This window comes from Neofelis nebulosa, chromosome 15 (genome assembly GCF_028018385.1).
Source record: "Neofelis nebulosa isolate mNeoNeb1 chromosome 15, mNeoNeb1.pri, whole genome shotgun sequence".
Lineage (NCBI taxonomy): Eukaryota > Metazoa > Chordata > Mammalia > Carnivora > Felidae > Neofelis > Neofelis nebulosa.
In genome coordinates this window covers 39,813,261-39,838,581 of record NC_080796.1, presented here as the reverse complement: position 1 = coordinate 39,838,581, position 25,321 = coordinate 39,813,261, and the positions used below count along the sequence as shown (strand labels likewise).

The 25,321-nt window shown below is 46.3% G+C and overlaps 2 protein-coding genes and 1 long non-coding RNA gene across 3 annotated transcripts in view; 1 reads left to right on the top strand and 2 right to left on the bottom strand.

Annotated features, from left to right (window-relative positions):
* Positions 1 to 743, bottom strand: part of LAMB3 (laminin subunit beta 3) — a 37,665-nt gene extending 36,922 nt beyond the window's left edge. The window contains exon 1 of the mRNA XM_058701972.1: positions 617 to 743. The gene's annotated coding sequence lies outside the window, so the exon portion shown is untranslated. The remainder of the gene's footprint in view (positions 1 to 616) is intronic.
* Positions 744 to 766: 23 nt separating this feature from the next.
* Positions 767 to 25,321, bottom strand: LOC131496421 (uncharacterized). The gene is made up of 3 exons (XM_058701975.1): positions 24,943 to 25,321; positions 10,443 to 10,569; positions 767 to 926 (listed from the first exon to the last, which is right to left on the bottom strand). Exons 1-3 carry the CDS (start codon positions 25,271 to 25,273, stop codon positions 767 to 769), a joined length of 618 nt encoding a protein of 205 aa, XP_058557958.1. The 5' UTR covers positions 25,274 to 25,321.
* Positions 1,826 to 20,443, top strand: LOC131496424 (uncharacterized). The gene is made up of 4 exons (XR_009254486.1): positions 1,826 to 1,867; positions 14,567 to 14,672; positions 16,772 to 16,901; positions 20,340 to 20,443. It is a non-coding gene; the product is annotated as an uncharacterized LOC131496424 (long non-coding RNA).

The window sequence follows — 25,321 nt, the reverse complement described above, 5'->3', positions numbered from 1 at the left end:
CTCCAGTGACAGCCACAAACTCCCTTGGCTGGGGTGGAAGAATGAGGTGGGGGGTGGGGGTGCGTGCAGGACAAGGCATGGCCACAGAGGAACCTGGGGACGCTCCTGGCATCTTTAAATTATACATCCTAATTCATCAAAATTGTTTTCCAATCCCTCCCAGAAGATTCAGGGGCCCCAGGAGGAGATGGGTGGCCTGATGTTGCGCAGCTAAGCATGGCCTAAGAGGAGACCCGTTTTTTGGTTTTTCATCCAGTGCTATCTCTGTGCTTCCACTCCCGGGCTAGAATCTTCCACGACTAGGCATCTGAGTGGCCCTTGGAAGAGCTCTAGCTGGGCCAGCCCACACTTTCTACTACTCTTTGTGCTCAGCCCCGATCTGAAGCTGCTTTTTTATGTCACCGAGACTCTTATCAGATGTGAAAAAGCAGCCCAAACAATGGCAGACATTTAACCTAGCCTTTGGAGGTGAGCTTGCTTGCTTGGGTGAGCTCCCAGGAAGGACTGAATCAGGCCCTGTAGCCAGGCCCCAGACACCCAGAGATACAGACAGCCCTTCCCCCCTGCGTCTGGCCCTCACCAGGCAGGTGAAGGCAGGTGAAGACAGGTAACATACCTTGCTCGGTGCTGCCTGCTCTTCTTTCTCCAGATGGCCTCTGAGAGCACCCCTTGAATGTGGGGGCTCCTCTCCTGGTTCCCAGTTTTTAAAGAACGGCCTCACCTCTGGAGACTCCCTGGCTGGGCGTAGCCCACTGCAGGGCGGGCCTCAGGAATCTGGCGGCTGGCACGCCCATCTGCCGTCACAGCACCCCCACCCCCCCAGGACAGGACTGGGCAAGTGGGTCGGTCTCAGAGGCCTCACAGCGAGCTCATCAGTCCCTGGCTGCCCATGGGTGTCCTGGGTGGGGGGTGGTTGAAGGGAGCCACTGCAAACAGAAAGCACCAGGCAAATGTCAGTGACTCCAGGGGGGCAGGGAACGGCACTCACATTGTGATAGACACCACACTTGGCACTTTCCCAAGGCCTATAGGGGTCAGCTTCCTCTTGTGTCCTGGACCACCCTGGACAGAAGACCAAGCAGAGGACACAAAGGTCAGGGCTGTTATATATGGTATTATTGCCCAGACCTGTCACTGGGCTTCAAGGGGAGGAGAACTAAACATCCAGGACGCTGGAAAGCACCAGACCCCTCCCAAGGAGGGGGGAGGGGAAGTGGAAAAACCCTACTTCGTGGGGAATTTGCAGACCCTTTAGGTTCATCAGGAAGGGGTCAAAGCCCAAGGAAAGCTTAAGGGGAATAAACAGGAATAAACTCTAAATGCCTACCCTCCGGCTCCCTCTGCAGGTTGGCAGGGAGCCCCAGGACAGGTAACTACCTGTGAGTCACTGCCCCCAGCTCACTAAGGGCTGGTCTCGGGGCCCCACCCTTCCAGGGCAGGAATGCCAGCCTGCAGGGCCAGAAAACAGACCTGACTGCAAGTGGTGGAAGGAAAGGTTAACCACAACTAGACCCACTTCCCCTGTCTGCCCCCTCCCCCCACCGGGCCTGAGAACACAGCTTCCTTTGTGGGATTCTGGGTGCACCCTTGCCTTAGGGCCCCTGGGCTGAGAGCCACTATAAATGGCAGTAACAGACCTAAATGGAAAGGCTGGTCTCAGAGGACACTCATCCCCCAGGTTAGGGTCAGAGAGGGCTTTTAGAGAGATCTGGAAGGTCACCCAGTCCATATCTTGGCACTGTTGAACTGGCATTGTCTTGGAACACCGCTCGCTGCCTCAAAGTTTCTATTTAAAGGAGACTCTTAACTATCCAGTCCAGTCTGTCAGTGTCTCCTAAGCAAGAAGTTCTCTACAGTTTGAGGGTAAGTCCAAGAAATTGGTTGGAGAACCCTTAAGGGGGAAATGTAGAATTTTGTGGATTAAACCAGGTGTTTCTAATCTCAGGTTCTAATTTAGTCCAGTAAGCTTAGGTGGGCATGGGAAGTACTATAATTAGCAAATGGGCAATAAGTTATTTACACACATAACAAACACTCCAATAAATGTTAGTGTCTTGACCCCTGTAAGAATTCCAGTGAAATCTGGTTTAACTCAACAAGCCAGAGTCAGTACGAACAGCTCCCCTACATGGGCCAGCCTCTGCAACAAGAACACAGAGAGACCCCCATCACATCCTCCAGAGAAAGGTCACTGCTGACACCCACCCCACCTCCTGGGGCTTAGAGTCCACCCGCCTGGTCTGTGTCTCCCCACTTCTCCAGCTCCCTGAACTCTAAGCTTCCAGGAAGTCTTCACCCTCCTGGAACTGCCCCATCCCTTGCCCATCACCAGGAAAGAGGATGTGACAAAGAACTCGTTAATAGTTAACCAGCAGAAGGAGCCGGTGTGGCAATCCCAGACTGTCAGACGAGGTGGGGCAGGTGTGTGGTGGGCCGCACATTGAGTGGCTGGGGCCCGTCAAATCCCCCTCCTTCTCCTCCCTTATGAGGCCAGGAGCCCGGGTAAATAAGCCGTTAGTGTTTCAGACTTCACAGGCTGGGGCAGGCCCTAGGAGTGGTTTCTCTTCACAGAGGGAAATGGCAATTGCTCCGTTTGGGCACCCCCCACACTCTGGGCCAAATCCAGGACAGTGTTTCTGCAGACCCCCAGGGTAGGCTTGTCAGCCTCACTCCTCAGGGATACTGAGCACTCTCCAAAGGGGATCTAGAACCCTCAAGATGGCAGGGCCCCAGGCACAGGCTTTGAACTTCAGAACCCAATTTGTTCAGAGACAAGAAGCCTAAAATAGAGCCAGAGGCTGGGTTAGGACCTGGCCAGGGCTAAAGGGCAGGTGGGGGCATCACTACAATGCCCCAGCCTCCCTTCTATGTACTCTTCCCTCTCTAACTGCTTCCCATCATCTTGTTCTGGAGCCCTCAGCACCACCACCCTCCCACCAACACCCCCCCCCCCCCCGCCACACCCCTCCCACCAGCCCTGGCTCATTAGAACTTGAGCTTAGGGAAATGGCTACTCAAGTTATCCTTGACTCCTGTCTCTCTTGCACCCACATCATCCTATCAGGAAATGCTGTTAGCTCCCCTTCCAAAGGCAAACAGGACCAATCACTTCCACCCTCTTGGCCTGAGCCTCTCTTCCTCAGACTTCTGCAAATCCTTGAACTTTCCTCTTCTTCCTCCTAACTGGCCTTCAGTAGACCCTCTTCTGTTCAGAACCCTGCACTAGCTCCCCATTATGGTCAGGGTCAAAGCCAAAGCCCTTAGAGACATCTGCGAGGCCCTATGTGATCCAAACACCCCCATGATTCCTCTGTCTCTACTGATACTGCCCCTCACTCCTTTCACCCCAGGGGCATGGCCTCCTAACTGTGCCTCCAAACCACCAGGCTGCTTCTGTCCTAGGACTCTGCTGCCTTGCCTGGGTACTTCCTCCCCGTGGAACACTGTCCCCTGGGTGTCTACAAGGCTAACTGGCCTACCTCTTTCAAGTCTTTGTTCAAATGTTACTTTCTCAATGACTCTGACCACCCTATTTAAAATGACAAGCAATTTCCCTGCCCAATCCCTGTCCCCAGCCCCCAGCACTCCCAACCCCACCTATCCTACATTATTGGTGGGCTGGGTCTTTCTGGTTGTGGTGTGCAACACTTACCAGCTTTCCACCAACTATATGGCTTACCTATTAATCACGTTTATTTTCTGACTCCTTCCACCAGAATGACATGTTCAAGAAGGCAGAGATTTTTGTCCCTTTTGTTCACTACTGTTTTCCAAGTGCCTTGAAATAGTGCTTGGCACATAGCAAGTGTTCACTCTTTGTGTAACGAACAGGTTCACACCGAAGTGTAAATAAGGGATATAGTTTAAGGAGTCCCCATGCACTGTGGGTGTATTTGCGTTCTCAGAGGGGACAGTCTGGGCCTCTAGTCACCGGAATGGACAGCTTATAGTGGAAATTCCTGTGGCAGTCAACTGCAGAGAGGGGGGTCTTTCTGGAGGCACCTACCCCCAGATTACATAAATGTCACCATGTTGATGTAGGCAGCATCCTGTGTGCTTATCAGTCATTCCTGGCAATGTCTCTGACAGGGTGTGGGGGTGGCATTGGAATCTCCAGTCTCCATTATCCATCTGTCAGGCTCAACCCATCCAAATTGTCAGGGAGATCAGCCAAGATCTGATCAATGAGAGATCAAGGGATAGGGAGCGAGGAGAGGGAAGGAGAGAAGAAAGGAGAGGAGTTTAAGGTGGATAAGAGAGCCTGGTGCAGGCTGTGAATGCCGGATCACAGGTGTTGGTAGGAAGAGGCACCAGGTGACTAAGGCCCAGGCACCACCTGAATATGGTGAGTCATGGCTGAGTCTTCGTCTGTGGGACAGGGTAGGCTCCAGGAACAGCCCTGGGGATTCGCCACGTGACTCAAGCTGGCGTGGCCCTTCACACCTGCACCATAGCTCAGTGGCCCAGACATTGGTCACTCTTCCGTGAGCCTCCCCCAAAACCAGAGAGAGATAGTTTATTATGTTACTGAGCACAGGCAAGAGCCCAGCCTCAGACAGAGGCCAGCACAACAGGGGCCTGGGATGCCTGTCAGGGGCTGACTCTATTTCGTGCCCTTCTCTCTCCCCTACCCTCACCTCCTCAGCCTGAATGTCTGCCCAAAGGACAACGGCACACATTGGCTTGGGCCTGAGGTCCAGGAGAAATTAGGCAGTCAACTTAAAATAACTACAGCTAACATTTTACCAAGTGCTCAGGGTGTGCCGAGCACTGTTCTAAACCCTTTATATGTATTAACTCATTTAATACTCACTACATCTCTGTAGAAGATGGCACTTAATCATCCTTCCTATGCAGATGAAGAAAATGAGGCACACTTTCAGGAACTTGGTCCCAGCTAGTAAGTGCTCATTTGAACCCAGACCAGTTTGCTCCAGCACTCATATTCTTAACCATCACTTAGAGCCTAACATCACCTAAATTCCCTGTCTTTCCCTTTGCTAATCTTTGACCAGAACCCATCAGACTCTGAACTTCGTGTTTACCAAACCTAATCAAGACCCAACATCTCTGAAAATGCCTCTTTGAGCTCTTGCTCCAAATCTTGGAGGACTGGTGTTAGCTGGGGGCTCCTGGGGAGGCAATGATGCTGTAGGAACATCCAAAACAGACACCATTAAGTGCCTTCCTGTTTGTTTTCCACGTTGACAGGCTCTCTTGTGTGGGCACACATGAGGAAGGGGCTGGCATCCAAATTCCCCATCTCAGAGGCTCAGGCACATACTGGTAGGGTTTCCCCTCCATGCTGACAGGGAGCTGTTCTGACTGAGGACTTGAGTACCCTATAAGGAATGGAAAGAGAGAGAAAGTAGCCGGAAACACATCACAGTGACCTAAACACAGTGTATGTGACAGGATGACACAACTTCTGCCTCGCCACAGGAAGGGGGAATCCCCTCCCCTGAGGTCAGGCTCCTGGGTCACCTCAGCTCCTTCTATCTCCCAGGGTACACCCCCAAATGCTCCACCCTTCCCTCCTGAGGGGTACAGCTCAGTGTAGCCTGCAGCTTGCTGGAGTAGAAAGCTGGCCTATGTCTGGCCCATTGTTGGCTGGCTTCCCAGAGAGGAGGGAAGAATATGTTGGCATTTCTACCACCTGTACTGTGGGTTCCTGACCTTCCTCTAGCAGACAAGCCAGCTCATGACCAAGCATTCTCCACCCCAACCGCCTCCACCTCTGCTGTCCAGTCACTGTCCTCAGGGTATTAGGTTTTCGAGATCTATACACAACCTCTGTGACCTTTGGCCACAGAGATGCCATGTGGAGCTCCCCATGTGACCATGGCCCAGCCGGAGAGGAGAGAGACAGATGCCTGAAGGGGGCAACATGCAGCCACGCGGCAGGTCAGCAGCCTTTGGGAAAGACACCGAGGGGGACTGTGGGCATTTGCCTCAGGAGATCTGCTCCCCGACCTAGCAGAGGGCTGCCAAACAGGACTTCAAACTTCTAAATACAATCCCAGAAAGGGCCAGTAGGCCGACAAACGGAACATCCAAATGTTCAGACTGGCGTTTGTTGACGGAGTATGGGGAAGTGAGCACTTCGAGGTTTGAGGGGGGAGGGGGGCATCGGTGTATCTGGCTCCACATCTGGAATTAGCCCCAACTAAAGGCTTTTAATCAGCACCTCCTTGCAGTGCTTGTGGCCGCATAGGGTCCACGTATGGACTGGAGCATCTCGGAAATCCTGGTCCTAGCTCCAGCTCTGCTACTCAACTAAAGTGTAAACTAGGGCAAGCCCCTCGCTGGGTCTCATTTTCATCATTTGAGAATACAGGTGTTGGATTTTACTGGTTCTCAATCCAGGCTGTCCCTCAGAACTACTTGCAAGACTTACAAAATCACAGACTTAAGCCAGGCCCCACCCCCAAATTTAATTGGCTTGCAGAGTGGCTGGGGCATTCAATGTTTTTGAATCTCCCCTAAAGCCCTCTCCAGTTCCAGAATGTTCTGCTCTCAGGGTGGACAACAGTTAAAGCCCGGACCTCAAGGTGAGCGAGGTGAAGGTGAAGATCTTGACTCTGCACCCCCAGCTGTGTGCTTTTGCACAACCAAAATGGCTTGCCTACAATGGGAATATTAGCCATCTGCCTCGTGGATCCTTATAAAGTTTAAAGGAAACAATGCAAACTTGTGGCCTGGCTAGGTGCGTCCTCTATAAAAGATGTCTGTGCTCACGTGCACATCACATGCAGGCGTCAAGGCCTATGATAAGCAGAATCTGCAGTTGTTCTTATCAAAATGCAAATATCAGTCCCATCCAGATATTTCATAGCTCACTTACCGGGCAGCAGGCCATCCACGGAAGCCCCAGGGCCCAACCCGAAAATCTGTGCTTTGTGCATTCCACTCTGTTCCTTAGGGGCTGCAAAGTCCTCAGAAGCCATGACTTGGACCAGAAGGGATCAGGGGACACTCCGGGGGCCAACGAGCTAAGCTCCCGAGAGCAGGGCGATGCTCCCAGCATTCCTGCACAGGGAAGGACAGAGGGTAGAGGGCAGGGAGTGTTTACAAACAGAGGACAGAGGGCAGAGGAACAAGTGTAAGGATAACAGACTTACTGTTTTATGGCCATCAAGATTTAGCAAAACCAGAGTCCAACACCTGATAAAGATAGGAGTCAAAGCTGGTCTGGGCAGATGTTTTGTTCTTAACTCAGGGCAGCTGCCTAGCAAATCTGAGGGCGATAGATAAAAGGCACTTTCTTTTCCTGGGGCCTTTGTTTTACACAGATCAAAGCCTGGGCAATATCCCAGCAGAGAAGGGTGAAGAGAGAGAGGGAGACGAAGAATCTGAAGTAGTTTCCAGGCTCCAAGGTGTCAGTACAGAGCCTGACACAGGGCTCAAACTCACGAACCGTGAGATCATGACCTGAGCCAAAGTCGAACGCTTAACTGGGGCCACACAGGTACCTTTCTTCCTTCCTTCCTTCCTTCCTTCCTTCCTTCCTTCCTTCCTTCCTTCCTTTCTTTCTTTCTTTCTTTCAGAGAGAATGAGTGTGAGCGAGGGAGGATCCAGCAGGGGAGGGGCAGAGAGAGAGGGAGAGAGAGAACCCCAAGCGGACTCCACACCTAGTGCAGAGCCAGACACGGGGTTCAGTCTCACAACTGTGAGATAACAACCTGAGCAGAAATCAAGATTGGGATGCTTAACCAACTGAGCCACCCAGGCTCCCCTTCCTGTCTGTTTCTATTTCTCTGCATGCCTTCATCTTCCATAATGAGCATATTTTATTAGAATAATCAGTAAACATAAAGTAAAAAGCGTCAGGGTGAAGACAGTAATTTTTGTTCATCTACAAACTATTAATCCATCTCTCTTTGCTCCCTCCTCTGCCCTGAACCACTATACCCAGGGACTGCCCAGGAGTTCACTACAAATTTTCTAAAACATTGTAGATTTTGTAAGATATGGCTTCCCTTTCTTAAGAAAGATTGCTTCTTGGGGCTGTTAGAGTTCTTATGTCAAGAAAGCCCTTAGCATAGTTCCTCAATAAATGTATGTGCTAATAAACGTGTAAGGAAGAACAGACAAAAAGAGAGGGAGGGCAGAAAATGTAACAAGTAACTACCAGCACCTTATCTTCCTGCTTGTATGTCTCAGGGCAAATCAAAAGAAAGAAAGAGTCAGTTCTGGTTTATCTATATTTTGAGGGGAAAGAGGAAGTGAGGATAACTAAAATTCCCACCCTCATCCAACTTTGCCTTTCCCATGCAATTCTCCCAGAATAACATACCTAATTCTGAACTTCCCCATTGCTCACTCAGAAATTTGCATACCCAGCAGCTCCCAGTGCTCAAGTATAATCACACATTTGGATTCCTAACTGTGATGTTGCTTCTCTCGATCTGATGTGTGTGCACTGTCCCCAGTGATCCTTGTAGCTAGCACTGCCAGATAAAATACAGAGGTCCCAGTTAAATTTGTATCTTAGATAAACAAGGGACACCTTGTCAGTATAAGTAGAACCCCAAAGATTGCATGAGGCATACTTATACTAAAATAGGATCCATTATTTATCTGAAATTCTAATTTTACTGGGCTTCTCATATTTTTATTTGCTGAATCTGGCAAACTTACTTGTAGTAGATGGTTCACTCATGGCTTCCAGACTTTTCCTAACCTGCACACCTTCCTCTAGAAGTTCCTCCATCTGTCAGCAATCTTCTTAAGATATGGTGCTTAGAAGTGAACTTCTGTGACCAGAAATGTCCTGGTGTCCAATGTCTGACATCATGGCGGCATGCTCTGGGCATGAGTCCCTTGATCAAAGACCTCTCCAGGTGAAAGACCAAGAACTAAACAACAGTATAGAGAACTAAACAACCTGCATCATCTGTGAGGAGACTCTGTGTATGCTTCCCTGGACATGAGAGGTTGCATTTACTCCTTTGGTTAAGTATTACTCCAGAAAGAAATAGCTATGTATTTCCCTGAAAGAACAGAAGGGAACAAAATATTTTTCTGCTTTTGCTATGTATAAGGAACCATTCTAAACACCACGTCTACAGTATCTCACTTATGTATCCCAGAAGCCCCAGAAGGTAGCTCTTTAAAGGAGATATTATTTCCCTTTTTTATAGCCTCAGCATTATTAGGTAGCTTGAAAAGTTTACGAGGTGTTAGAGACTGAATATGTCTGCACCCCCTCCCCCCGCCAGATTCATATGTTGAAACCTTAACCTCAATGTGATGGTATTGGGAGATGGGGCCTTTGGAAGGTAATTAGGTTTAGATGAGGTCATGTGGGTACAGTCTCCATAATGGGATTAGAGACCTTATAAGTAGAGGAGCAGACACCAGAGCTCTGCCTCCACTGTGTGGGAACACAGTAAGGGGACACCTGTCTGAAGCCAGGAAGCTGGCTCTCATCAGGAACCCAATTACTAGCACCGTCATCTTGGCCTTCTAGCCTCCTAGAACTGTGAGAAATAAATGTCTATTGCTTAAGCCACCCCATCTATGGTATATTATTTGGGTAGCCCAAGGTGATGAAGACACAGAACTAGCATTTTAGTCAGGTTATGCTGCAGTAATAAACTAACCACAAAACCTCACCAGCATAACACAACAAACATTTATTTGTTGTTCGTACAAAGTAAAATGGGAGACAATGGTGAGGGGAGAGGTCCTCTGTTCTATAGCCATTCAGGGACTTCTGCCATCTTGTAGCTACACCAACAAGGACACATGTCCTTAATGATCATGACAGCAAGGATAGAGGAGTGTGGAGAAGTTCTCCCATATTCCATGCTTCAGCTCTAAAGTGACACCGTCATTTGGCTTACAACTTATTAGCCAGAACTGCTCAGAGGGCGCCTAAGTGATCTTCCTCTGTGCCCAGAAAAGGAAAATGCAATACAGCGTGGTGAACAAATAGCACTGTCTACCACAACTAGTATATGGTGAAACCAGAATCCATCAGCGTATCTTTGAGTTTCCAAAAATCCATATTCTTTCCATTGCCTACTTGGTCCTCCCAAGATTAAGGGAATCTGTTTTTGACAAAAAGGAAAAGTCACATGGAATAGTTTGTGGAATACAACATCTCAAGGAAAGTGATAGGAAAAAATGCCCTGGTGAATATTTTAGATTTGCAAAACCTAAAGCATCACAAGTGGTATCCCCTTGGAAAACCTTAGAAACATAGCCCATGAGATCTCTACAAGATGTAGACAGAGGATAAATATCTATGAGACAGGCAGGTTGCTCTAGTTTCTAAGAGAAAAATCACAGGGGTTGGGGGCGAATCTTCAAGGAAAAGATTCTGGTATGTTGTAGGGTGACTAACCACTGCAGTTTTCCAGGATTCTCCTTGTTTTAGCCCCAGAAATTCTATGTCTCAGAGAACACTCTTTTGTCTCAGACAAATGCTTGCTCACCTGGTTGTACATCGATACTTCTTCTCCCAGACAAGTTTTGAACATGTCACATCAGGTGGCTCAGTAAACTGTATGAAGATGTGCGATGGTTCGAGAAAGTGAAGTTGGCTCTGAGTCCTAAAAAAACCTGAATGGAATAACACATGAGAATAAGACTCTCCCCCAGGGAAGAGCTCGCGAAGCTCCTGTGTGAATATTAGACATCTTATCAAAGCAGTTGTCTTCAAGGACCTAGGGAAAGAAAACAGCATTCCAGTACAACTTTTGTTCTGGCAACTCTACTCCTGCTGTTGGAGCCTGAAGTACAAGAGGCTCTTCCCAGCCAAATCACACCAAGGACCCATATTGAGCTTATAGACACATTAACATCTCTATCTTGTCTCAAATCAAATACTGTTAAAACCATGGCCCTTGAACTTTTGCCCTTCTTCAGAGGTACATGCACATACATGTACACACCTAGACACACACACATGCCTTTGCACTTTTTCTAGTGTACATTTCATCTTATTAGCACTCGCCTAGCGCTCCATTTGCTGAGCTGGATTTGGTATGCACTTTGACCTGTACGCTTTCCATCATCTCCAGATTAAAATACCAAGTCCACAGCCAGACTCTCAGGTGCTGCTGAAAAAGCTGCACATTTGACCTTATCTCAAACAGCAACCTTCACACAAGTGCTCTGATCCAGCCATTCCATTCCCTTGACCATATTTAGGCTCAATTCATTCAGCTCTGTCTGTCTGCCTGGCCATCTCCATCTCTTGTGTACTTGGATAAATTCTAAATCCAAGAGTTGGATCAGGTTCCTGGATCAGTGATGACTTCTCAGCTATTCTTTGTAAATCCTTCCCAAGTCCCAGCAGCAGACCTTACTTATACAATTCAAGCAACAATCAGCACTGTTCTGTTTGTAAATCCCTTCTACACCAAATTTACATATTAAACACTTATTCAAATTTTAGTTATTTTGTGATTTGTCCCCAAACCTTGATTGTAAACTCTTTGAGGACAGGAATGACCCTTGGCCATTCTTTTTATCCCCTAATGAGTGCGTAGCCCAGTGTTTGTACATAGTAGGTGCTCAAAAACAGATATTGATTTATTAGTATGGATCCATAGGGCAAGGGAAAACCTAACAAAAAGTGTTGAAAAATATGCTGTCATGAATATTGCCACATAATTCCCTTTCAGGACAACATAGAGAGAAAAGTAAATATTTTTTCTCCTAAGAACTAGAACCCGAGAAAATTCATGATGAGCCAATCTGCTGATCAACAGGTTCTCAAAGTTAGGCCTCCTATTCCATCTACCATGGTTGGTACTTGGGGAGAGAAAGGCCAGGAATCAAAATGGCAGTATTTTTGGTTTGGGGAACTGAAATACTTCTGTGCTCAGGCTATGGACCCAGGCCACTCAAGGCATATAAGACCCAGCTTTTAGAATAGTCAGAGGCAATGAAAGGAATAAATGTGGGTCCAAGGGAGGAAAGGGCACAAGTGGAGAGAGGTTCTTAGGACACAAGAACTCCTCAACATGTTTTAAAAATTCTTTGTTACTCTCAGAGAATCAGGGAACATATGTAGCCTAAGGTCTGTCAGTCCCTACCTGTCCTTGTGCTGCCAAAGATAATGTATTCCATTGGTACTTGTAGGCCCATTCCAACTCTGGGCCGATGAGCACCAAGCCTAAGACACTAAAAAACCCCTTCCCACAACACAACAGGGTCTCAGAATAGTTGTCTCTCGAAGTTCATTAACTAGGGCCAACAGTGTCCTGTTATCCCTCCAGCTGTCCTGGCGGCCTGGACTTGGATGTGAACCCTCCCAGCAAATCAGACTGTGTACATAACACCCCTCCACCCCCAGCTTCTATCGGCTCCTCATCCTCAGAGCCTGGGCTTTTCTTCCGGCTCTCCTCATCACATGTCAGCAGACTCTTCTGACTTTTGACCCAGAAACACAAAAACATCCAGAACCATTCATTCACAAAACAAATATTTACTGAGCATCCACCAAGCAAGGCACCCAGTGACCAGTAGTAAATAAGTCAGACAGAATCACTGTCTGGAGGGAGACTACTGTCTCATGGGACACAGATGCTAAACGCACAATTACCAAATAATTTATTAATTACGTAACCAGAGTGATCTCAACTTCTTTAGCCATCCAAATCACCCTTTCTTCTACTATCAAAAAAACCATAATGCTGACAGTTCTAGGGAAATGCTAGCAGATAATACAAGTTGATTCTCGTTGCCGTTTGTCCTCAAATACTCACAGCTTTCTTTTAACCATCTCTCTGGCCTATTTTGACCTCAAACCCAAAGACACAATCCTTCCTCCATTCCCCAAAGAACAAAACACATAGCTGCTGAATTTAAGAAATTGTACTGAAAATTTTTGGAAGTGACACAGGGAAACTACGACCTAAAAATAAATACTAGTTTTCATCAGCCCCAGAATTCACCCACATCATGGCATGTTCCTACTGCTCTAAGCCTTGACCAGGTTACTGGAGCCAAGGGCCTCCCTCCGTGTAACCAGTCAGGGTCCTCCCTTTTCACGAATTCACTTCTCCCATCCCACCCCATGAAGACAGCTTTTACGGGTAACAACCCAAGGTGGCCTACATGCCTTGGTATTAATCTACTCACAGCTACTTGCCATACATCAGCATTCATTCATTCATTCATTCATTCATTCATTCTGTTCATATTTATTAAACACTTATTTTGTACCAGGCATTGTGCTAGACGAGGACAAACAAGATAGCAGCAAAAAAGACAGACAAGAGGTAAACAATAAACAAGTAAACCAAAGACTAAATCTGACAATTACAAATTTCAACATTTTTGTGAAATATTATTTTAATGGGATGATATAGTAGATATGGATCTCTGGATATTGGGAGTGCCACTTTAGAAAGGATGGATAAGAGTAGTCTCTCCAAGGAGGCGACCTTTGGGATGAGATTTAGGACTGGACTTCCAAAGGGAGGTTAAATGTGTATTTAAGGTGCCAGCGAAGTAGAGGTACCAACATTGTTTTTACAAATTTTTATATTTAAAATTTTTTTTAAGATATGGAAGTAAATATCTTGGGCAAAATTATAAGGCTGTATGTAAACCCCCAATATACATTTTAAAATTTAATGCTATTATTTTTCATGGGCAGGGTGGAAAGCTCAATCTTTTCAGGGCTTAGGACCTCTAAAGTCTTGTTTAAGCCATAGGAGATACTAGAATCACCCACAGGAATTAAGGTGGATCCACCTTGGGGACCTCCCAGGCAATGATGGCTTTTAAAAACTCCCAGGATGATTCTAAAGTGGAGCCAGGGCTGAGAACCACTGACCTAGGGAAATACTATAGATGGAGAAGAGGAATCATGGTAGGACATTGGAAAACCCCCAGCATTAAGAGAGTAATTCATAACCTTGGCTGCACATTGGAATCACCTTTAGACCTTTAAACATTACTGATCTTTGGGTCCTACTTGGCAAGATTTTTTATTTAATTGATCTAGCCTGGTCTTCAGAAATGTTAAAAGCTCCCCAGTGATTCTAATGCATGTTCAAGATTAAGAACCACTGACTGATAGAAAAGAAAGATGTAATGAAGGAAATCTGGGAAGAAGAAACTAAGGTGGAACAATGAAGAAAAGGAGAGTGCAGTGTCCCTGAAGCAAAGAGAAAAGGTGTTTCTAAAAGGAAGAAATAGTTATTATCTGTTGAATGATAAACCCCAGTTCATTCAATAAATATCCCATTGGATTTTGGTGGGGTGGTGGTAATGGAAGCCAGATGGACATGGGCAAAAGAGTGAATGGTTGATGAAGAAATAGATATAGTGATTGTAGACAACTGTTAATAAACAATTTTAGTTATAAAGAGGAACAAAGAATTCAGGCAGCATCTGTAGCCAGGATTGAGAACCACTTCCCAGATGATTTCCTACCGTTCCATAGATTGAGACCCAGTGCTCTGCGTCTATAGACCTTTCTGCAATGATGGAAATGTTCTATACCTGTGCTGTCTGACATGGTAGCCACTAGCTACTTGTGGTTGTTGAATGCTTGAAATGCAATTCAGGTGACTGATGAACTGATTTTTTTTTTAAGTAGGCTTCATGCCCAGCGTAAGGCCCAACATGGGCATGAACTCACAACCCTGAGATCAAGACCAAAGCTGAGATCAAGATTTGGACACTTAACCAACTGAGCCACTCAGGTGCACCAGAATTTTTAATTTTATTAAATCAGCTGTCCAATAATATAACTTAATCATGGGGGCACTATCCCATCCTATTCACAAATGCTGGGGGTTTTAAAGGGCTTGTACATCAGGGGCCATCTTAAAATTCTGTCTACCACATTAGAAATGAGTCCTTTGCTAAGTCATACGGTAGTTCTAGTTTTAATTTTTTGAAAAACCTCCATATTGTTTTCCAGAGTGTCTGTACCAGTTTGCAATCCCACCAATAGTGCAAAAGTGTTTCCCTTTCTCCGCATCATTGCCAACATCTGTTGTTTCCTGAATTGCTAATTTTAGCCACTCTGACAGACCTGTCCATTGACTGACTGACGAATGGATAAAGAAGATGTGATTCTACCAGTACTAGTCGGCGATGAAAAAGAAGGAAATCTTGCCATTTGCAACAACGTGGATGGAACTGGAGGGTATTATGCTAAGCAAAACAAGTCAGTCAGAGAAAGACAGATATCATATGATTTCATTCACATGTGGAATTTGAGAAACTCAACAGATGAACATAAGGGAAGAGAAGGAAAAATAAGATAAAAACAATGAGGGAGGCAAACCACAAGAGACTCTTAAATACAGAGAATAACTGAAGGTTGCTGGAGGGGTGGTGGGTGCGGGGGATGGGTTAAATGGTTGATGGGCATTAAGGAGGGAATTTTCGGGATGAGCACTGGGTGTCATATGTAAGCGATGAATCACTGGGTTCTACTCCTGAAGCCAAGACTACATTGTGTATTAACTAACTTGAATTTTAATTTAAAAAAATAATAAAGAAATAAAGAAATGAGTCCTTTATTCCAAGAGGGCTCCTGGTCTAGAGTCTGGATGTGAAGGGAGAAAATCAGATTTGGTGATACATACTCTTAGAACAACTACTCCACAAGCTGATTTAGGAATAAGACCTATTGCTCTGCTTCACCCCTAGCCCAAGGCAAACAATATTTCCACAGTCCCCATATTCCCATCCTTTCTCTCTTGTCTCTGTTCTCTCATGGGGTATTTCCCCATTTCCAAGATCTCAGCCACTCTCAACTCACTGAAACCTCTCAAATCTTCAACTCCCAACCCAATCTCTTTCCAGAGCTCCAGATTCATGATTCATATACAACCACTTAATGACCATCTTTGCTTGCATATCTCACAAACAGCCCAAACTCATTATAACCAAAATGGAACTCATTCTCTTCCTCCTCAAACGTGTTCTTCTTTCTTTTCTCTCCAAACCTGGGAGTCACCTCTAACTCCTTTTCTCTTCTACAGCACTAAGTCTTCCAGCTTTACCTACAATGCATCACTCAAATCTGTCTCCCTCTATCCGCATTACCTTTATCTCAGCCTAGTCCATGACTACCTGAATTACTCTAAAAATATCCCACTCGCTGCCTCTCATCTTGCTCCACTCATGTATTCTTCACTCCAATAGTGATCTACTTAAAATGCCAACCTTGTTGAACTGTGCTGCTGTCTGAAATCCATCAATTTCTCTGACCGCCAGCAGGATAACCAATTCAATATAAGATAAATTGATAGCTATGATTAAATAACTCAGTGGACTTTGCATTGTGCTAGCCCTGAGAACAGTGTACTGAACAAGACAGAGATAGTTGCCACCTTCATAGAGCTGACAGTCTTGCAATAGAAACAGACAACAGTCATGAGAAGAAAAGTGAAATGGCTGTGGGAACCGTGCAGCACAGGGTGCTTCCCTCATCCGAGCAGCAGGGAAGGCTTCTCTGAGACAGTGAGAGGACAGTGACACTTGAAGGATGAGTAAATGTTCACCAGATCAAGGGAAATGAGGAGAGTATTACAGGTGGAGAGAACAACACGAGGAAGGATCTGAAGTTATGAAGGAACAGATCAGTGGGGCTGGCACCTAGAAAGTAAGGGTTGAGGGATATACAATGAAACTGGAAAAAAAGGCAAGGACAAAGTCATGGGTGAATTTCTACACCATGCTAAGAATCCAGGGATTTTATGCAAAGGGCAAGATGGGGAGCCATCGAAGGGTTCTAAAAAGAAGAATGACATGATAAGTTTGCTTTTTTTTTTTTTTTTTTTTTTAGATTACACTGGATTGGATTGGATTGGATTGGATTGGATTGGATTGGATTGGATTGGACTGGTTTAGACTGGATTGGATAGGTCAAGACCCAATGCAGAGAGACCAGTTATGAGGCCACAGCAATAGTGCAGGTAAGATGATGAGGGTTTAGACTAGGAGGGTGGGTGGCAAGGGGGATAGAAAAAAAAGTCAAGAGGTATTTAAGAGGCAGAATGATAACTCTTTTTTTTTTTAGGGGGGGCAAGTGAGCAAGGGGCAGGGAGAGAGAGGGAGGGAGGGTGTGGAGAGAAAGAGAGAGACAGAGAGATAGAGAAGTGGGGCCCACCCAGGGCTGAAGGCTCATGTTTTTACCCAAAGTGGGGCTGGAGCTCACCCGAAATCAGGCTTATGCTTACCCAAAGTGGGGCTTGTGCTCACCTGATGTGAAACTCGAACTCACCAAGTGAACTCATGAGATCATGACCTGAGCTGAAGTCAGATGCTTAATGACTGAGCCACCCAGGTGCCCCAAAATAACAAGTCTTGATGATCATGTATGAGAGGTGACAGAGAGAGAGGAGAAAAGGATGACTCCCAGGCTTACAACCTGGGCTACCAGATAGATTGTGAAGCCTTGACCAGGAAAGATGGTGGTGCAAGTTTGGGAGGTGGAAATATCAACTTTGGCTTCAGATATGAAAAGTTCGATACCTGCAAGATATCCAAGTTAAGATGTAGACTAGGCAGGAAGATACAGAGGTCTAGGGCTCAGATGTATACATCATCTTTACAGAGCAATAATGGAAGCCTTGCAAGTAAACTAAATCACCTGAAGAGAATGTGTAGAGTTTAAAAAGAGGTTCCAAGACTGAGTCCCGAGAAGTGCAAAAGTGAGAAAAAGAGGTCGTATAGAGGTTGTATAAAAGGCAAAAGTGAGAAAAAGAACTAAAGAGTGTCCAGAATAAAATAGGAGGAAAATTAGAAGAATATGACATGGAAGCCAAGAAGAATGTATTTCTAGAAGACGGGAGTGGTCATTAGTTACTAGACATCACATATGTAGGTGACCATATGCATAATTGTTCATTATGGTTTTTGTGCCTACTACTTCCTCCTCATTTCCTGCCATTTCCCAAAACTCATCCTTTATGTTCTGATACTAATTTTGCTTAACTTCTCTTGGACCCTGAAATGTATTTTCATACATCCTACCCTTTCTGTATGCAGCCCTCTTTCATTCCAGTCCTCCCCCAACCCTGAGCCCCCACTCCCAGAGTCACTGATGAACATCATCCATCCTTTAATACCTTCAGCTGCTCAGGCATCATCCACTCTTGGGCCTTCTTTGACAACTTCCTCCCCAAACTGAATCAATATAGTACCCATTCTACTCTATTTGTTTCCCTGGTGTATATTTCTATTATTGTGCTTATCCTAGGATATTGTAATAATTTATTTAATGTCTGAGTCCTCTACTTGACTATGAGCTTCATGAGGGCAAAAGCAATGTTGTATTCTGGGGCACCTGGGTGGCTCAGTTGGTTAAGTGTCTTGACTCTTAATATCAGCTCGGTCATGATCGTGAGATCGAGCCCAGCATCAGGCTCCACACTCTCTCCCTCTTTCTCTGCCCCTCCCCTTTGCTCTCTCTCTCAAATATATATTTTTTAAACAATGTTGTATTTTGCTTTCTATAACTATACTTAACACAGTAACGGATACATGGCTGGCTTCAACAAATGTTTTTGGGTTTTTTTTCTCCAAATGTTAATTTATTTTTTGGGGGGGAGGTGGGGCAGAGAGAGAGAGAGAGGGAGACACAGAATCCAAAGCAGGCTCCAGGCTCTGAGCTGTCAGCCCAGAGACCCACGTGGAGCTTGAACTCATGAACCACAAGATCATGACCTGAGCCTAAGTCAGATGCTTAACGGAATGAGCCATCCAGGCGCCTCAAACCAAATAGTCAGACACTTAACCAACTGAGCCACCCAGGGGCCCCTTCAACAAGTGTTTTTGGATCTTATTGCTGACTATATGTCACCTAGAGAATGTGAATGACCTGGGCTAGGATAAAGGACTACAAGAATTGCTGACACAAGCAGGGGGCAAAGACAACAGAGTAATGACTGAATCAATGACATGTATTGATTGCTTCATTTGTGCCAGACTGCTAACCCTTTTCCAGTTCTCTAGCTCATCCAGTCTTTACCACATCTCATTTCATAGGTGTTATCATCAACCCCACTTTACAGATGAGGAAATGGAGACTAGAGAAGTTAGGTCACTTGTCCAAGGTCAGACCCTGGTAAGAGAAGACAGGTCTTTTTTTTTTTTTTTCAACGTTTTTTATTTATTTTTGGGACAGAGAGAGACAGAGCATGAACGGGGGAGGGGCAGAGAGAGAGGGAGACACAGAATCGGAAACAGGCTCCAGGCTCCGAGCCATCGGCCCAGAGCCTGACGCGGGGCTCGAACTCACGGACCGCGAGATCGTGACCTGGCTGAAGTCGGACGCTTAATCGACTGCGCCACCCAGGCGCCCCGAGAAGACAGGTCTTGAATGAACCCAAGTCTGTTTGACTCCAGAACCCTATTCTGTTAAGTCTAGCTGGGATTTGAGCTTGAGAAAAATTCCCTGCGCTGATTCAACCTTACAAAGTAGAGCAGTGCGATTCAGACATGGTATGTGGGCAGTAGGGTGTTGCTCCCAGCACATCTTGCATGGCCCAGCAGATAGTGACTCTGCTTGGCCAGAGGCCATGAGGGACTAAAGCAAAATGTCTACCAAGAGTCTGCTCATCAGTGTTGATTTGCCAAGACCTTGAGGCCCCAGGAGCAGGCTGGAGGAGTGCCCCAGAATAAGCCAATCCCTGCAATGTCAGACACTATGTTGGGAGTGGAAGTGAAAGGTGAGGAAGACAGAGTGGAAGGAACTAAGCCAAGTTGCCAGGTCTTGGGCAATTTTGACCCCAAGGCTCTGAGCCAAGGACAAGCTACTGTGCCTAAAATGACATCCCAAGAGAGTCTGATCATTTTGTAATCTCTGTCTCAATACTGACTTTCAGGTCAATCTAACTAGTATTGATTAAGCCCCTATTATACATTAGCACCATGAAAGGTACAAAGAGCTGGTCTTCCACAGAGACAGGGCAAGCCCACAGGGAACAATGAGAGAGCTGTAGAGAACAGTACACAATGCAGTGCAACCCGTGCAGAATGAGCCACAAAGGCAGCTGAAATTCACAGAAAAGAGAGATCAGGGTGTGCTGGTGGCTTCTCCAAGTACATGAACTGAAGGAAGGAAGACAGAGGAGAAAGACAACCGCATTTCAGGTAGGAAGATTATGAGCAAAAGTGAGGCAACCACAATGAGAATGGACTCGGGCTATGAGAAACCCATCTGTGGAGCAAAGGGTTCTTGTTAGAGAAAGGAATATAATGTTAGATGAGTAGGGAAGGGCAGATCATAGAAGTATCAGATTCCAGGAATTCTGATCAAGTAAATCCAATATGCAGAATCCAGGTTCATGTAGGCAATGAGAAATGATCTGGGATTTAAACAGGCATTAAGAATAAAAATCTAATTTTAGGAAGATTTATTTGGTGGTAGTGTTAGAAATGGATTACAGAGGAGAAGGCGAAAGGCAAAGAAGAAGAAGAAGAAGAAGAAGAAGAAGAAGAAGGAGAAGGAGAAGGAGAAGGAGAAGAAGAACAAGGAGAAAAGAAAACTGTCAAAACCCAAAAACAGTGGGGTGCCTACTGGTTGGTTCAGTAGGTAGAGTTTGCAACTCTTGATCAAGGGGTTGTGAGTTCAAGCCCCATGATGGGCATAGAGCCTACCAAAAAAGAAAAAAAGAAAAAGAAAAAAAGAAAAAATACCCTAAATGCTTCTTTGAGCATCCACTAAACATCTGACTGCATGCAAACTTAATAAACATAGTCCCTCCCTTGCCAATCCAACGGAGAAGACATTAATTAATCCCATAGTTACCTATTAAGAACCTATATGTCAACGATCATACAAGGTTCTAGGGACACGGTGAAAAGCAAAACAAAGTCCCAGCCCTCACTGAAGCTTAACATGGAAGACAACACAAAAGCAAACCAACAGTTCATCAATATAAAGTCAGGTACTAAATGCTATGAAGAAAATAAATAGGACACTAAGTAGGGAATGGTGGGATAGAGCCGTCAGGAAAGAAGCCTCTCTAAGAAAATGCCACAGTATCTCAGGCCCGGAGAATGGGTAAAATGGAGATGCACTGCTAGCCACAAGGATACTGAGGTGACTTCATTTGTAAGAGTACAGAGAATATCGGGAGTCTTGTTTAAAGTGTGTTAAGTTTTTGATAAAAGCAGGAGATTCACACAGAAATGTCTAGCCTCTAGAACTCTAATCTACAAAACCAGAGGAAGATAAAGGTTAGAGTGTAGGTTTAAAAATCATCCGTTAAGGGGCACCTGGGTTGCTCCATTAGTTAAGTATTTGACTTGGACTCAGGTCATGATCTCAAGGTTTGTGAGTTCAAACCCTTCACTGGGGCCAGTGCAGAGGCTGCTTGGGATTCTCTGTCTCTCCCTGTCTCCCTCTGCTCCTCCCCCACTCACTCTCTCAACATAAACAAATAAACTTTTAAAAATAAATAAACTAAGCTAAAATCATGTATAAATTTAAAAATCATATAGAAATAAAAATAAAATAATAAATAATAGTAAATAAAAAATAAAATAAAAATCATCCGTTGATATTTGAGAGATGAGAAACCTCTCCAACTAGCATACATGAGATGAAAGTAACTCTAAGGACTGAGTGTAAGATTTACAAATGATTTTATCCTACCTTCTATGATGGATGATCTTCTCCCTCCTGCCTCCTGGAATACCAGGGGTGAGCAGTGACTTTAGGCAGCAAGGAGCTGGTAACAAAATAATAATACTAATCATTGAAGTTCATATACAACCAATCATCCAAAAGGCCTCGGTCTCCTGTTCCTTCAATCCCCAAAGCACAGTTGTTGGGACAGCTCTATCCCACCTCTGCACTTATCCCTAAGACTACCTGTTGTACCTTTGTGACTGTTTCCTCTGCAGATGGCTCTGAGTATTTTAATGTTTGGGAGAAAGGGATTTGGAAAGCAAAATAAACAAAATTTTTAAAAAATTTTTTGTAACATTTATTTATTTTTGAGAGAGATGCAGTGCAAGAGGGGGAGGGACACACAGAGAGAGACACACACAGAATCCAAAACAGGCTCCAGGCTCTGAGCTGTCAGCGCAGAGCTCGACACGGGGCTTGAACCCATGAACCATGAGATCATGACCTGAGCCGAAGTCGGATGCTTAACCGACTACTGAGTCACCCAGGCACCCCTGTAAACACAAATTTTTTAGTTTTATTTATTTGAGAGAGGGAGAGACAGAGAGAAAGAGAGAGAGAGAGAGAGAGAGAGAGAGAGAGAGAGAGAGAATGAGTGGGGGAGGGGGAGAGACAAGGAAAGACAGAATCTCAAGCAGGTTCCATGCCATCAGCACAGAGTGCTACGTGGGGCTCGCGAACATGAGATCATGACCAGAGCTGAGATCAGGAGACAGACGCTTAACCAACTGAGCCACCCAGGCCCCCCGAAAACAAACACACTTTAAACTAGCCTTTCCTACCTTCCTAGAAATAGCAGAATTAAATGTTAGGATAGACTCCAGGGTAGGGTGACCAACTATCCCAGTTTACCCAGAGCTGTCCCACTCTCAGCCCTGTTAATTCTTGCACTCAGGGAAACCCCTCAGCCCTAGGCACACTGAAATGGTTGATGACCCTGTAGCTGGTCCGGCCTTCAGAGCTATAACCTGTGTCTGACCTGTGTGATGCAACACAAGGCTTTACATCTCTAAAGTGACATCAGCACAAAGCACATGCTTAGTTTCTCAAGCCCTACCTAACCTGCTACCCTAGAAGTTGGGTTCTCTTGCCCCACTAGACAGAGGAGCTATCAGAAATTCCTAAACATGAGGTGGCCCTGGATTCCTCAGCCTTCGGTTCCCACCATCTCCCACTCAGCCCCAGCTACCACCTAAACCAGAAGCACCAAATGCACTGGCAACTCCAATCCATACCTCCTGCTGCTGTGTCTGTCTCCGTCTGGCCAGCAAGCTGGTGGGTTCTGGGGGTCAAAGTCAGATTATCAAAGAGGGGAAGAGAGGAACATATCTGAGATGCTGATGTATTCTGCCACAGCAAATCACAAGAAAGGGGAACTGTAGGTAAATTACAGTCTGCTGACCTTGGAAGACATGTGGTTTTCGTCTATGATTTACAGAAATACCGGAAATGCTTACCATTGAGTCAATTTCAGAGTTTTGGGTCCAAAGCTGGGCTGACTCACTTTCACAGAAGAAACCAGGTGAAAGCTTTGATATTAAGGTACACATCATACACTCTTCCAGAGGCCGCAATGTTTGGAACACTCACAAATCTTGAAAAAGCTCATGTATCATTTCTGCCAGGTATTGGAGACTTCTCCAAAATTGTAAGGAAGATTCACAGAAAATGCCAAGATTGATATTAATCTCAAATTGGTCCCTTGTTGCGCAAATTTCCTGTCTAACAACTTTAAAAGAACAATAAGCACCAGGACACCACCGTCTAGAAATAACCCCTGTTGGGCCCCACGTCACCTTGACTGCTTGGGTACAGACTAAAACATAGAATTTTACAAAAGCTATTTAAGTAAACTTGCCCAATCTGCAAGCATATATAGATCTTATTACCTGAAATACTAATAGCCACGGCATAGGGTAGTTATTATTGTTGCCTTTTTTAACCAAATTGGGAAACTACCTCAGCATCAACCCCCCCCCAAAAAAAAAAGATTACTGTTAAAATTTGCAAGGACTCAAACACTTGATCTCTGAAGCCGCCCTTTACCCAGTCCCTCCTCACAGCACTCAGCCTATGACAAACTGTTGCAAGATTGCATCACTGACCTTTACAATTTTCTGGCCAGTCTGATTTCCCCCTCCTCCTCCTGCCCTCTCCCTTCACTGCTTGCAGCCCTTTGGCCCAATTGCCTCTGCTTTTCCCCTCTTGCTAGCTAACTCGGATAAGTGGATAACCAAAGTTTTATCCTTACACCCTACCCCAAGGTGACGATGTTTTCACCCAGGCCAAAATGTATCTTACTCTCCTCACACTTGCTTCCAAGAATGCTCTTTTTAAGTCTTACTTAAGTAATGTCTATTCCTAAAGCCAGGTTTAAACTCATGACCCTGAGGTCAAGAGTCACATGCTCTTCTGAACAGAGCCAGCCAGGAGCCCTCCAAGAATTGTCTCTTTAACTCTTACCCAAACCCTCTATTCTCACCCTTCCGCCCCTGTTTCCATAAGCTGAACTGGCTCTGTGGTATGGCACCCCCAGACCCAGGGAAGTGGCAAATAATTATTGAGAGCATAAACTAACTGCATTCCAGACCCGCAGAGGAAATTTACCAACAGCCCTTTTCCATCTTCAGGTCCTCCCAAGCCCCCAAACTGCACTTCTCAAGTAGGAGCGGGGATCATTGGATTTAATGGTAGTTCCCTGACACAGAAGTACATACACCAACAGAGGCAAGCACAGAGACGTATCACACATACACCTGCAATTAAAGGATGCCCTCGATAAATAGTTATCTATCAAGTTACCGTAGCAATGCAAGCACCTGTGAATAAAACCAGTCAGGCCGGAAAGAAACACAAGCACACACAGAGCCTGGAGACCTGTTCTGTTCCTTAACCACGATCCCTCCCCTTGACTTCTCCCCTCCGATCCCCACACCTGTGGGAAGATGACACCCCTTAAGAATAAAAACTAAAGATTTTCCGGTTAGGTAGAACCTCCCCCGCCCCCAACCCATGTCCTCATAGGGGTCCCTCTAGGGTCGCCCCAGACAAGGGAAGCTGCGCACCCACCCACACTTCTTAAGGAGGAGTCACGTCGGAACTGTACACGATACCCAGGGTGCCGGGTCCTCACCCTTGTGCGGACCCGGAGTGGGACCTCCTGCTTTGCGACCGCAACCCACCCCGCACCCCCGCCTCGGTCTCCCCTGCCCGGGACTCGCAGCTCACCCCGCCTGGAGGTGCACTGCTCGCGGCCGCCTCCCCTGGGCCCTTCCCGGTCCCTCCCCTCCCCCGCCCCGCCCCTTCCCCTTCCTCACCCCTCCTTCCTCTGGCAACAACTGCGCTGGCCCGGGGCCCTGGGAGACCGATAGGCGGGTCTCGGAGGAAAGATATAAGCGGCCCCGGGACGCTGCCAAGGTGCCAGCTGCGGAGTCTCCACCTGGAAGAGCCGCTGCTGCCGAAAAGGAGGAGAGCGCAGAGGCCGGCCGGACCCCGGACGCGCTGACCGCCGCCGCGCCGCCGCCCCCCGCTCGCGCTGCGCCTCCAAGGTGAGCCCCGCGGGGCAGAGCGCGGTTGGGCGGGGTCCGGGGCGGGTCCCCCTTCCTGCGGGACACCCGAGAGAAGGGTGCTCGGGAAGGCCGTGGCCATCCTTCCGTGGCTGAACGGGCCCCTTTCCTGCGCCGCTCCTCCCGCAGG